Source organism: Penicillium psychrofluorescens (genome assembly GCF_964197705.1).
Source record: "Penicillium psychrofluorescens genome assembly, chromosome: 4".
NCBI classification, from domain to species: domain Eukaryota; kingdom Fungi; phylum Ascomycota; class Eurotiomycetes; order Eurotiales; family Aspergillaceae; genus Penicillium; species Penicillium psychrofluorescens.
In genome coordinates, this window is record NC_133442.1 from 1423824 (window position 1) to 1437104 (window position 13281).

General features: G+C 52.6%; 6 protein-coding genes across 6 annotated transcripts; 2 read left to right on the forward strand and 4 right to left on the reverse strand.

Annotated features, from left to right (window-relative positions):
• Nucleotides 1-291: 291 nt before the first annotated feature.
• On the reverse strand, nucleotides 292-2265 carry PFLUO_LOCUS6265 (uncharacterized protein; the record flags this gene model as incomplete). The annotated part of the gene is made up of 1 exon (XM_073783793.1): nucleotides 292-2265. One exon carries the CDS (start codon nucleotides 2263-2265, stop codon nucleotides 292-294), a length of 1974 nt encoding a protein of 657 aa, XP_073640312.1.
• Nucleotides 2266-5681: 3416 nt separating this feature from the next.
• PFLUO_LOCUS6266 (uncharacterized protein) lies at nucleotides 5682-6570 on the forward strand (the record flags this gene model as incomplete). The annotated part of the gene is made up of 2 exons (XM_073783794.1): nucleotides 5682-5996; nucleotides 6058-6570. The coding sequence occupies 2 exons, from the start codon at nucleotides 5682-5684 to the stop codon at nucleotides 6568-6570; spliced, it is 828 nt and encodes a 275-aa protein (XP_073640313.1).
• A 121-nt stretch (nucleotides 6571-6691) lies between these two features.
• Nucleotides 6692-7859, reverse strand: PFLUO_LOCUS6267 (ADP-ribose diphosphatase; the record flags this gene model as incomplete). Its single annotated transcript, XM_073783795.1, has 4 exons — nucleotides 6692-6930; nucleotides 7015-7255; nucleotides 7717-7796; nucleotides 7856-7859. The coding sequence occupies 4 exons, from the start codon at nucleotides 7857-7859 to the stop codon at nucleotides 6692-6694; spliced, it is 564 nt and encodes a 187-aa protein (XP_073640314.1).
• A 614-nt stretch (nucleotides 7860-8473) lies between these two features.
• PFLUO_LOCUS6268 (uncharacterized protein) lies at nucleotides 8474-9292 on the reverse strand (the record flags this gene model as incomplete). Its single annotated transcript, XM_073783796.1, has 2 exons — nucleotides 8474-9229; nucleotides 9284-9292. 2 exons carry the CDS (start codon nucleotides 9290-9292, stop codon nucleotides 8474-8476), a joined length of 765 nt encoding a protein of 254 aa, XP_073640315.1.
• Nucleotides 9293-10602: 1310 nt separating this feature from the next.
• On the forward strand, nucleotides 10603-12291 carry PFLUO_LOCUS6269 (tRNA A64-2'-O-ribosylphosphate transferase; the record flags this gene model as incomplete). Its single annotated transcript, XM_073783797.1, has 4 exons — nucleotides 10603-10867; nucleotides 11148-11320; nucleotides 11385-12057; nucleotides 12137-12291. 4 exons carry the CDS (start codon nucleotides 10603-10605, stop codon nucleotides 12289-12291), a joined length of 1266 nt encoding a protein of 421 aa, XP_073640316.1.
• Nucleotides 12292-12358: 67 nt separating this feature from the next.
• On the reverse strand, nucleotides 12359-13274 carry PFLUO_LOCUS6270 (uncharacterized protein; the record flags this gene model as incomplete). Its single annotated transcript, XM_073783798.1, has 2 exons — nucleotides 12359-12694; nucleotides 12762-13274. 2 exons carry the CDS (start codon nucleotides 13272-13274, stop codon nucleotides 12359-12361), a joined length of 849 nt encoding a protein of 282 aa, XP_073640317.1.
• Nucleotides 13275-13281: the final 7 nt, after the last annotated feature.

Below are 13281 nucleotides of genomic sequence, written 5' to 3' on the forward strand. Positions count from 1 at the left end.
AGAGAAATTAAATGCATGCAAATTCCATCACATACTATTCTCCAAACGGCACAAGCTCATAGTGGAATGACCATTCCTCAGACTCCGTGCATCTCAATATCATCAGGTGGTGGTTTCTCGGCGGTGGTGGTGGAATCTTGTGGCGTGCTGGTGAGACCGCCACAAGTCTCTGCGATAGGTGCGGATGCTAGAGCCAGGGAAGTTGCTGTGAAGCATGGTGTAGTAGAATTGTACAAGAGCCAGCGGCCGAACTGTTATCGTCGATTAGCTGAGTGTTTCTCTTTTTTAAAGTCAAGTACGAACAGTTGCAAGCCGGACGCCTAGCCAGAGACACCGGTGTTTCCTTGGAATAACTGCAGATGGTTCCTCAATGGTTGGCCTCTCGTCCTCATCGGGGGCATCCGCGAAGAATCCCTCTGGGTAGTACAGTCGGCTCCATGCTTGACCGCGGATGTGATAGTCTTCAGCGAGTTGGTGGGGGACTCCATCTTCGAGACGGGGGAATGATTCGCTTTCGATCTTTGAAATGTTGATATCGCCGCGGATCAGAGTGTTTAGGAAAGTGACGATCCCCGCCCATGGGATCAATTGTTCATGGTGTCGCATCGCGGAGGGGTGAAGTGATAAGCACCAGATAAAAGCCAGGGAAATGTGGGTGCTCGGATACATGTTTGGATCCCCGATTTGGCTGATAATAACGGAGAGAGTGTGTGATGCGAGAGAAGTTCCCATGTTCGTAAGATATTCGACTTTTGGAAGGGTAGAAGCTGCTGTGCTAGATCTCCATTGCTCTTGTGCAGAGCTATAGACCTCTGTAAGACTAGCGTGTTGTTGTTGCGAGAACGCTTTTGTAATGACCGCTTCGGAATCGCCATATTGAAATACTGCGGCTAGATTACAGGAAGTAATATAGACGCCTTGTTGGCCCTGTTGGCCCAGGCGTCCAATATCCTTACGCAGCAGTGACAAAAACTCAACCCCTAGGGCGACGAATTGCTCAGTTGGGCGGCCAGTGAAAAGAGCTCCATGTGCTGCCACGAATGCTGTAACCATCGTGCGATTTTGGGATGCTTGCTCATTCAATAATGGATTGAAGAGCAGAAGGGCGCTATCCCTGGCATAAGGAAATGGCTGGACGCTGATCATGGCCTTGGTGTAGTAGAAGAGCTGCATGAGAATGTCTGGACGGGCGAGCACCGCGAGGTGATGCTGAATCCGTCCGACCTCGGGGTTTCTGTCAGAATCCTTGCGGTACCAGTATCGCGATACATTAGCCCAGACCTCACGATCGCGCATGTCAGTATCCTCAACGGCCATGCGATACCGCGCCAGATCACCAAGGCATTCGATCCAATTCTCCTTGTAGGTAGGCACGGTCTCTAACAACAGTGTCATCATCGAATAGGCGATATAGATGAAGGAGAGCATATACTCCAAGGAGTCCTGGAGCTTGTGGCGCAAGAGCTCGAGGAAGGAGTGGATGCCATAGCGCCACATTCGAGCGGGCATGGCATATTTCTCCGCTAATCGCTTCACGACTGGACTTGCCGATGGGTGCTGGGAGGCAAGAAAGAAGTCGTGGTGCTCATACAGCAAGCTTCGGTGGACGGCGATCATCGCTTGCCATTGTTGGGATGTCAGAACGGTCTTGGATTCTAATACTTGTTTGTCGAGCTCAATGCACTTCTTTTCCACCGCAACCAGCCCGGTATAGATCTGCCGAACTTCACCAATCAATTGTTCGTCCGTGATTGAATTGATTTCTGGCTGGCGAAACATTTCAAAGGGTGTGTTGGTCCCAGCGTCAACTACCCCCTGGTCTTTCTGAATAGCCTGCTTGGTATTTTCAAAAGGTGCACTCTCATCCTGTGAATTAACATCTTCCAGAGCAGCAGCAGGGTGTGGTGGTTGCGATGGCTGCGAAGTATCATCGCATGCATCTTGCGCCACGTCTGTCTCAGTAATGATCCCAGAGGTCACGTCCTTCTCGGAATTCCATTCCTTGGCTCCAGAAGACACAATGTAGGAGCTTAATTGCCGGGGAGAAGTTGCAGAAAGCCTCCGCCGCCTCGGCGAAGCTCGAGAGCTGCCCTGGCGGCGATATTGTGCGGTGAACGCTGCACATACGCGCGGCGATCCCTTAATGGCCCGTGTGCTTGGACTGCTGATCGGATCCCGAGGACAATCGTCCATCAGGACACCAGTTGAATTTGCGCGGCCACTGGAGAGCGGAGGACTGGCCGAATGACAGGCCCGGTTGGCCATAGAAGATTTTGAACGGAATTCTTCCGATAACAATAGTCCCATGGATCTCCTGCAGAATGATTAGATGAGCGAAACGCAGGGGGGCGGAAAGATATAACTTGCCTGGGCGAAAGTTCGCCACGAAGTGTTTCAGGTGTCCGGAGGGCGCTGGAGTCTCCGGCGATGCCGTGTTTGCGAAAGGCTCGCCGAGCTGGCCTTGTCGCCGTCCGGAAATATGGAGGGCTGTCACCCATCGTCTATTTCAAACATGATGCCATCTAAACTACTGTATAAGCTGACCGGTCGTTGTTGGTGGGGGAGAAAGAGAGGGTGTGAGAAATGGCGGGAACGACCCGGGGGCGAACCCACAGTTTTCTTTGTTTTTGGAAGTATAGAAACTCGGCGTCACTGATTACTTGCAGAGTGGGAAACAACTACTAGGGAGGAGGGGGCGCTTTTAAACAGGGACGAGGCAAACGGTCGACCGAGCTAGAAGGCGCTGTGGAATGGAAGTCCGTGTGATGTGCCCAGGGCAGGGGGCTAGTCGGTTGCCTCATGCTGTGAGTGTGGACCACGCTTAGTTGTTAGTTCTAATATTCGCGAATCTAACCCGATCTAATCGTGACTCGTTTTGTCTACTCCTAACAGTTGGACGCGCTCGTCGTAGATGCTATGGAATGCTATTGTTGGCTGGCTGCCTGCACAATGACATTTCAGCCCCCAGCGGATAGCTACGACTTGTCACGGACGCCCGGGTTGCTTCGCGCCTATCCACAGGGCGTCGTGTACAGTTGCAGAGTAGCGCAAGCGCTGCCAACACTTTTCAAAACTATAGCCTCATGTCTCAATCACTTCGTCACTTTTGCATCTTTGGTGCCCGGGAAATGGTCTTGATTTTGGGGGATGCTCCCTTGCTGGACCTTGCGCGGTTGTATGCGCCTACGTGTGTGCCCGCCGTGACCGCTCTTTCAACTCCATCCAGGCTACCGGCCCTGAGCTGTGGCTGAAGCCAATGGAAAAGAAGCCTGACTCTTTTGAGACTTCTCAAGTACCTGGGTGGGCCGACAGGATCCCCCCTCCTTCTCTTCCAAATCATCCCTTGGATCAATTGCGGACGATCTCTCTGCAGGTGCCGTGGAACTCTCCTTGGAAAAATTAAACTAGTGGCTTTCACTGGAGCATCACAGCGATGACGAACAGAGTTCGATCATCAAGTTTTGGTAGGATAGTCCGCTGAGGCCGCCGCCCCCGTCCATCTGGGTTCAAACACCCCAGCATAAGCCTATTTCTCCCTCCGCACCTCACAGTGCTCGAAGCAGTGCCATCACGAGGCATCGATGGGCCAATACTGCCAGTAAACTACTGATAATAGGTGAACACATGGCTTGTCTAGGACTCAAGCACGGCGCCCAACACGCAGATAATAAGACACAGAGTCGTCCTTCGCGGGTAAATGATTGGAGTCCGGCAACCCCCATGTCCAAGTCACATTCGGCAATCTGCAGATCTGTCTACACAACGTGACACAGCTACTGATATGATCACCTCGGAACTACGAATTTGGCAGTGACAGCAGCCAGCCCTGGGATGAAAAACGGCCTCGACCTTTTTAGTCGTGTCTTTTCGATCCACCCGGGCATCTGCTCCACACCAACCTCGATCTAGGCATCCAACCATGAGGGAGAAATTTTGACTGTATTTTTTACTATGCGCAGGATGACCTTTTTCGAAACCCTTTCAATGCAGCTATGGCTCATGTGGGCGCCAACACTGAGCTGTTTTCGCATACTCCCACCAAACCATCACAACCTGAAGAGGGCTATAGCATTGCCCTCTATACATCAAGTGGCAATCTCGAGCGCCAGTCACCACGTCCATCCAATCGCGATGGTGCGGAACGAATCGTGTAGGGTTAGGAACATACCTCCACGCCGGAATCCGCTGGATCCTCGGGGAGCCCGGGTGTTATTCAGCCGGTGCATGGTTGACCATGGCTTCGGAGGAAGTACTGTGTTTGGGGGCTGCTGCCTAAGTCATAGAGCTACTTAGTATTAGGTCTCGCTGACCTGCATAGTATTATTTGTGAGACTGTTGTTTTTAGATTGATAAACCCTGTTGCGATGATTAAATTGTGACGCACGAGGTAAACTCCGCCCTGCAGGGACATCGAACCTCAATTGTGTTGCATTTGTCTCACCATTGCTTGCGGATCTGCTTCACATCCCGAATTTAAGGCAACCCTTCAATAAGGAGGGCTTTTGGCTTTTGCGTAGTAGGTGAGTAGTACCTCGCATTTGCGATCGACACAGGATTCGTATCCCTGCTTCCACGAGCAAGGGAGATTCCTGGATTGCGGAGAAAAGTCTCTTGAGTCCGGAAGTACGATACTTGATCCGCCTCACGCAGGCATACACAGACAACGCAGATCGTACACAATGTAATCACTATTATCTCCAATCATCTTAAAATTCCACATGAGCAATTTACTTCACGTACATTACTGCACCAGACTTTCTCCGATGACACCGGCCGAGAGTTGTTGAGGTGGGGTGATCCCGTCACTAGCTTACATGTTCACCCGGGTGTCAAGCAGGGGTGGCTTTGCGTTGTTCTAGAGCACGCGAGAAGTGACCAAGAATATTTTGGCCCTGCATTTGCATTCTCCGTCCTCCGCAACAGGATTAGTTGGCGGGAAGCCATGGCTAGTGGAATCTGCCTCGTAGTCCATGCCGTTTCCAGGGAATATTATTGGCGCTGGAGTTGCTCTAAGGCAGGTTAAATGCATTGACAGTGTCACTAACAAAGTACTATATTTTGGAATCTAGGTCTGCCCTTCCCCTCAATAGGGCCGAGCGGACTAGCTATCACCTGGGAGAAGGTGAGGGCGTGACCGACGGAGGGACCAGCTGCCACTTGACCATGGTTATCGCGGCAATGAAAATTATATGATAGGAGATCATATTGAAGCAGCAACATCGGGGAAATTATTTGACCCTGGTGATTTTCTGATTCTCAAAATGGCCGTTGACTAGGCAAGTAAGTAGTAGGCCTGACTGGTAAGTCCATGAGATAGATCGGCCGAAAGGAAAAGGCAAAGAACGAAGGAGAGAGTTAAAAGAAAATGTCTCTCATAGAAATAAATTGTAAGGAAGGGAAATCAACATGAAAATACCATAGTAAATATTGGTGGTGAAGGATAGATATAGATCAGAAATGGCGGTCGCGAACGACGTCATATCTATCGCGACGCCAAAACAACACCCGTTCAACGCGCAACACCAATCCAGCCATCGTCCAGAAGATACAGAAACCACTTGGAAGTATTGAAAGGCTTTGAGCACCCAACATATCCACGTTTCAAATCCATGATCCCCCGACTCCGTCTAGCAGCGCAGCATTTCAGCTTCCGAGCAGCGACGCGACTAGACCGAGCAGCCATGTCAACCTTCACATTTCCCGGGTCGCAATTCCCGATCAAGAGCACGCCCGATCTGTCGCGAGAGGATCTTCTGTCGTTTCCCGCGTTCAAAGTATGGATCGCGACGCTGCAGCGCTCGCTAGCTCGACAGCAACACCCACAACACGAGTTCCACAATGATCCATTTGTCCTCCGACAGATCGACATCCAGTCGATTGACCGGTTTGGCGGCGGTCGGTTGGGATTTGTGAAGCTCAAGGCGGACGTATCGAATAGCCACGGCGAGTCTCTGCCGGGGAGTGTGTTTCTGCGAGGAGGGAGTGTGGGCATGCTGGTATGTGTCTCTGAATTTTCTTTTATATCGGTGTATGTATGGGACTCACATAACCCACTAGCTCATCCTCCAACCCGATGATATCCCCACCTCGCAAGAGGCTGGCAAGCGCGCCATTTTGACAATCCAACCTCGCATCCCCGCAGGCTCACTAGCATTCCCTGAGATCCCAGCAGGGATGCTAGACGACAGCGGGACATTTGCCGGCGGTGCAGCGAGAGAAATCCAAGAAGAGACGGGGCTATCTGTCAAGCAGAGCGAACTCATCGATATGACCTCTCTAGCGCTGCAGGGCGCCCCAGAGCCAGAAGATGGCGAGACGCTTCAGCGAGCCGTGTATCCTTCCCCCGGAGGTAGCGATGAGTTTATCCCTTTGTTTCTGTGCCAGAAGCGGATGCCGCGCGCGGAGATTGAGGGGCTGCAGGGGAAGTTGACGGGGCTGAGACAGCACGGCGAGAAGATCACGCTGAAGGTTGTGTCCTTGGAGGATTTGTGGAAGGAGGGTTTGAGAGATGGGAAGACGCTGGCGGCTTGGGCGCTTTACACGGGGTTGAAGCAGGATGGGAAGATCTAGACACAAAAAAGTAAGGCATGTATATGTAACACTGTGCGTACTTGATATTTCTTATTGGAATCCACGGGATTCTTTTCTGCTTGCTATTCACAGCGGGTATCGCATCAATCCGATCAAACCTTCACAGCTTCAACCTCTTCGCCAGCTCGATTCCCTCCGCGAGTGTACCTACCCGCGCGTCGATAGCATAGCCCTCCTTCTCCAGCCTCTTAATTTCCTCGAACAAAGTAGCCATCGGGACACTGAAACACTCAATAAACTCATTATCCTCGAGCTCGGGCTTCGGATCCTGGTTCTCGGGCAGCGACATATCCACCCGAACATGGACCATGTTCAAGTTCGTGGTACAGAAACCAGGATCTAACAATGCAAAAAAAAAAAAGAAATCACTCAGAGTCAGCAAGCAAGATGTAGTTATCCACCGGCGAAGTAGACCTAACTCACCATTGTACATAACCGGACTAATCTGCTCCGCCTCACCAACATAACCCGTCTCCTCTTTCAGCTCGCGCACGGCACATTGCTCAGGCGTCTCGCCCGCGTCAATCAGACCGGCGGGAACTTCAATAACGACCTGGTCGATGGGGGGCCGGTATTGTTTCTGCAAGAGGAGCTCGGCGCCAGTGGGCTTGTTGAGAATTGCCACGACTCCGACGCCGTCAATGGTACAATCAGCTGGGCGGGTCTGGTGAGATGAGGCGAGTTAGTTAGTGCCAATCGTGGGAGCGGTTAGGGAATTCGGTCATGAGATTGGTTGCTTCGGGGGTTGTGCTGTGGGCAGAGAGATGGGTCTTGCTATTTTGGGCAGCCAATTGAGACTTCAAACTTCATGTGATGATGGTGGAATATTGCCTCTCGGCCAACATGACAGTTGTAGAAGCCCCGCTGTAAGCTGATGCCCTCCCTCGGGCGAGTTGGTTCCAACAGCATTCGTTGTCAGCGGCTAGCTATGTATCAGCTAGCCAGCCTTGGGCACCTGGGCAGCTATAGTTGGAGAGTGGTATTATCCCGAAAAGACAAGACCAATCAACCCTGCACAGGTCTAAATGTGGCAGGGCATATCACACCACAGATATGCAAAACACCAAAAGAGGGCAGAAAGTAAAAAGGGAGGCAGAAATGGAAGAATCCGGATGTCTTTCTTACCTGGCGTTCAGCTGACTCCCAAGTCCGCTCTACGCCTAAAGGATCGCAGTAGGTGGTCTTGACGAGTCGAGCCCATTTTGCTTCACTGTTTTCCTGATTTTGAGGTTTCTGTCAGCGACGGAACAACCTGTGTTGTCACACATATACTACTTTGGAGAGTGAAGACAGGCGAGGAAGTGTGCATCATAGTAGGCTGACATACTAAGGGTCCCCGCGCCAGGATCTTGGACTTGGCCTGGCTGGGCTGTGTCATATCGATCAAGGAAATGTAGATATTTGGGAGAACCGTATATGTTGCAATCAGTGTAGTAGGTAATCAAGCAAGTAGTCAAGAAAGAGATTCGAGGCGGGGAGAAAGAGAGGGGCCAAAATGACGGGGCTAGCCCTTATCTTATCGCTGAAGACCGATCTATATTCTACAGATTCTACAGATTCTACAGACAGACACGAATTGAGAGATCTCAGTTGATTGCACTATCTCTGCAGGCTCGCCTTGATAAAGGGCCTGTCTATAACTGACAGCTAAAGATACTACGTAGTAATGCATACAGCTTCGTGCCGAACGAAAAGAAAAAGAACAAGTCGCAGCAGACACAGTCCAGAGCGGCTGGAGGAGAAATCCCCCAATTCGCAAGAACTGCAAGGGACCCCTTCCGGAGAAAGTAAGATAGAATTCGCACGCGCAAAGGAATCCGAAACAACCATTCGCTCGCTGTCATGACATCATGTGTGTATGGAAATTCAAGAGGAAAAGCACTTAGAGAGAAGTTTGCCGGCTGGGGCTGGTCGGGGAATTCTCGACATCGGCCATGCACTTCTCAAACTGGGACCAGTGCGTCATGATGGTCTTAACTCCCAGGTCGGTCAGGCGGCTGGCCATCTCCTTCTGCATTTCTTCGCCCTTGTAGCTGCCCACATACCCGATGACGGGAATGCCGGCGCGGATAGCCGACAAGGCGCCGGACTTGCTGTCCTCGACGGCAACAGTCTCGGCAGCGGTCTTCTTGACGTACTCAAGGGCGTGCAGGTAGATAGCCGGGTCGGGCTTGGAAGTCGGCTTGGGGAGCGAGCTCGCCGCGCTGAAGACTTTGTCCTCGTCAAAGAACTGGTCCTGGTGGACCTTCTTGATGGAGGCGCGAACGCGACGCAACGCAGACGACGACACCACGGCGAGGCCGTACGCCTTGCTGGCATATAGTTTCTCGAGAACCTCGGTGGCGCCGACGCAGGGTTGGGCCCGGGCCTCCAGCTTGGCGATGACCTGGTCCTCTTCCTGGGTGACGTAGTGCTCCAGCTCGTCCTTGGCCATTTCAAAGTGGTACTTGGACTGCAACGAGATCATCATGCCGCGGAAGTTTTGGCCGACAAAGTCCTTGATCAGCTGCTCGCCCGTGTAGCGATCGGCGATGTTGTGCTTCTCGAGGATCTCGTTGGCCAGGTCGGCGCAGGCCTCGAAGGCCAGCTCCTCCGACAACACGAGGGTGTTGTCGCAGTCGAGGAAGATTTCCGTGATCTGCAGGGCTGGATTAGTTGGTGGGCCAATGAGTGACAGGGTTGCCGAACGAACCTTAGGCATGGTGTTGTACTGTTGTGTACGAGAATTGGAAGTGCAAGGGGAAGAGTGAGGGAGGGAAGGGTAGCAATTGAGGAACAGAAAAGGTAGAAGGGATGAGTGAGTGAGTCCGTGCCTGCCTTAAGTAGACTATTGGGCCCGAGTGAAGGAGGGTCCTTGCTTCAGAGCGGGCAGGCCCGGTTCTGGGCGAGACTGGCATTATGGCGCCTGAGATCATCGACTGACGTCGGGGCCGAGAGGTACTATTACACCAGTTAGTACACAGACCTACATACAAAAAGAAGTATCTGGTACTTCCGACCATAGTGGACCAATCATGTGTGGCCCGTCCACCCTTGGTGTAGTCAGCAGCGCTTTCCCTGTTTGGTTCTAGTGTTCACCCAAACGGGGAAGGTGCCCCCCCTTCACTCCTCGTAGAAGGTCGCAGAATGAGCAAGTATAGGTAGTCCCATTTGAATTGACGATGGGTTGATGGTCCTAGTCCACATAAACCATCACTTCGTGGCAGTCACCAGACTTTGCAAAAGCCCACCTTCGATATCAGCTGACCATCTCCGGTTCTACTACAGCATGGCCAATGTAGAAGATGGCCAGAATGTAAACGGCCGGGCAAATTCGTCTCGCACGGGGTCAGGTCCCGCGTTTTTGTCGTTGCAATGTCACCCTCTCGGATATTTATTGTATGGTGGTGTCTCAACCAGGCCCTAGCGCCGCTCCATTCGTCCGCCCCTGGCTCCATTAGTGCAGCTACTAGGTACATACTGAGCAATCCTAGTGACAAAGAAGTATAGACCAGAGACGGCCGCAGAGCCACCTATCTCATCCCGACTTTAGCGTAACTATAGTTATTTGGGTTTGATTTTGGATCCTCAAGCTCTAGTCCGTGACCAAGCTCCACCTGCCCAGCCCACAGACGAGCCTGTTGTGTTCTTTCTACCAGTGAGTGAGTCGGATACAACCCTAACTTTTTCGCATCTAGTCTGCCTTTGTGTATCCTTCATGTCTAATTGCACGTTGCACACCGTCCGGTACTGATTTTCTCCTGCCCCACCCCCACCAGGTCATCCTTGATTGGCCGCTCCGGCAAGCCCGCGGCATCATTTTCGCGAACAACACTTACTCTTGTTCTCGTACATTCGACAGGCGGAGGATTGCGCTCCGGAACCAGACTGAAGAAGCACCCGTTTCTCTCACCGAAAGCCCAATCGCAAAGAAAGCCAGGGGTCAGGTAGCGAGCTCCGGAGCCAGCCCAATAGTCTCCGTGGGCCGGGACGTCTCGTGCGCCGAGAGCACATACTTGGCGCTTTCAGAATATGTCGGACTCATTCCCGACACTAGAGGCGCTACATTTCCCGTCCGCCCAGCAATCCATCTCGCAGACCCTCTCCTCCCTGCGCCGCTCGGCGCTAACCGTCTCCAACCGGCTACAGTCCATCGAGACGGACGCGGCGTTCGTGCAGGAAGTCGCAGACCACTACGCTTTGCCGCTGGTTGCCAATGAGCGCTGCGGCAGCTGGTATATTCCGCCGGCGGCCAAGTCCGGGAGTGCTTATTTCAAGAGCACGGATGGCCACGCCGGTCAGTGGGATTTTAGCTTCCGGAGGCTGAATCTGCAGTTGTTGCCCTTGGCTAGGGAGCATGGGGGGTTTGTCAGCCCCGTCCATAATAGCTACGGCTTGAAAGAAGACAAGAAAGAAAGTGGGAAGCTGACGAGCAATTGCATATTTCTTACGTCGCTGCAGCTGTGTAATCGTTGATTCTACCCGTCGGGGCAAACGTATGTGTTGAGTCTAAAGTGGACCACCGTCAGTGTCACAGTGTATTGGATCAAAGAAGCTGACAATCAATTGCGTGCCAGTCATGCCGGATGCCCTGTCGAAAACGGTCCCCATTTGGTGCGCCGTGCTCAATCGAGCTCTGTTCCCATCCGAGACAGCGTATCACCCCGTGCAATTGCCGCCGAATTACCTCGGAGTTTCCGAGGAGTCGCAGATTGAGAGTCGGATTGATGGATTTGTAGATTCTCTCACGGTATGTTTTGTTTCTTCAATCTTGATTTTCAATTGTCATTGTTCCCAGCTGATAATCAATACAGGACCTCAAACTCGACCTCAACCACCTCCGCCAACAGCTCGGCAAGCCGATCCGGGTTGCCTGGGCAAATCGAGCATATTTCTACCCCACAGATCTCCAAAAAGGCAATGCCTATCATCTTCTAGTCCTCTGCTCCGCCTCCAAGCGCGTGCACGGCGCAGAGATGTCCGAGGGCGGGTATATTCAAGGTGCCGGTGATGACAGCGAGGGATGGGCGCATGGATTGACACCGCCCGTTTTCTGGGGAAACCAGGCGACCCTGAAACGAACCGCAGAGGAGGACCTGCCCGATCTGATTGCGGATCTGGTGGCTGAACATCAACGACAGAATGCCGCTGTCGATGCGACACTCATTGTCCCGACCTACAACCTCTACATCAGTGCGAATGATATTGATATTGATATCGAAGGAAGTCGTCGGTACGATCTGGTGATTGATTGTAATGGCATTCCCGCAGCCGTCGAGGGGAATCCCAAACGTCTGAATCTGGGCTGTGCGTCGGCGAAGCTGGGGAGTCGCGATCTGCGCAAGTACCTGGATAAAGTCCGGGATTTTGTGAGCTCGCAGCTGGGGCCTGATCCGACACGCTCGTTGCTGGTGACTTGTGATACGGGCAAGGATCTGGCGGCGGGTGCGCTGCTGGCCATCCTCTGTCTGTTCTATGATGATGAAGGTAACTTGAGTCCTTTATTTACTCTGAGAACTAACCACATTATAACGCTAGAACGAACAGCTGATACATAAACAAATAGGACATTTCGATGCGTCTCCCAAGACACGCAGTATAGGCAAACAGTTCATCCGACAGCGTCTCGCGTGGATTGTGTCATCGAAGCATGACGTGAATCCGTCTCGGTCGACGCTGCAATCGGTGAACGCCTTTTTGATGCAGCCGCCAGATTATTGAAAGCGGACTGGTATCGTTTTTACCGCTTGAATCGATCCGTCCTCTTGGGTTGATCCCGTTGCGGTGCTCACTCGTTGACCACCGCCTCCACAATGGCTCCCGCACTGCCCTGGTCGAGCGAATCCAAGACTACCATATCCTCCTCGCTGATGTTGAAACCGAAGACATCCGCGTTCGAGACGATGTGCTCTGGGGTGTCCGTCTTCGGCAGTGGCACCCAGCCCTTCTGCAGCGCGTAGCGGATCAGCACTTGCTGTGTTGTGCGGCTGTATTTCTTCGACACCTCGACCAACGTCGGGTCGTTGGCTTTATAGTTGCGCACGATGGGCGCGTAGGCCTCGACGACGATCCCGTGCTGCTTGCAGTATTGATCAATGGTTCGTTGCTGGCACCATGGATGGAGCTGCACGAAAGGCATCCTAGTTAGTTTTCATTCCATAGAGCAAAGAAAAAGAAGAAGAAAAACCAACCTCGAGCTGATTCACATGTGGCGGCCAGACTTTGGCATACGCCCGCATCTCCTCAATATGTTGCACTCCGAAATTGCTGACTCCAATACTCTTCGTCTTTCCTTCCTCCAACAACTTCTCCAATGCCTGCCACAGCTGCTTGCGCCCCGCAGATCCAGATTTGGAGCTATGGATCAGAAAGAGATCGACGTATCCGCCGGGGCCTCCGATCTTCTCCACGCTCGCCAGCAGTTTATCGTAGGTCGCCTCGGGCGTGCCCGCCGGACTGAGGATCTTGGTGGTGACAAAGACCTCGCTGCGTTCGACATTGTAGGTGCGTAGAGCTTCGCCAACTTCGTCCTCGTTGCCGTAGAACTGCGCCGTGTCGATGTGTCGGTAGCCCGCGTCCAGCGCATTGTGGCACGAGCTAATGCATTGGTGGATCGGCGACTTGTAGACGCCGAAGCCCAGGCGCGGGATGCGCAGGCTGGAGTTGGGGAGGGGGAGGCGGTCGGTGATTCTGTAGGAGGACATTGTGGTG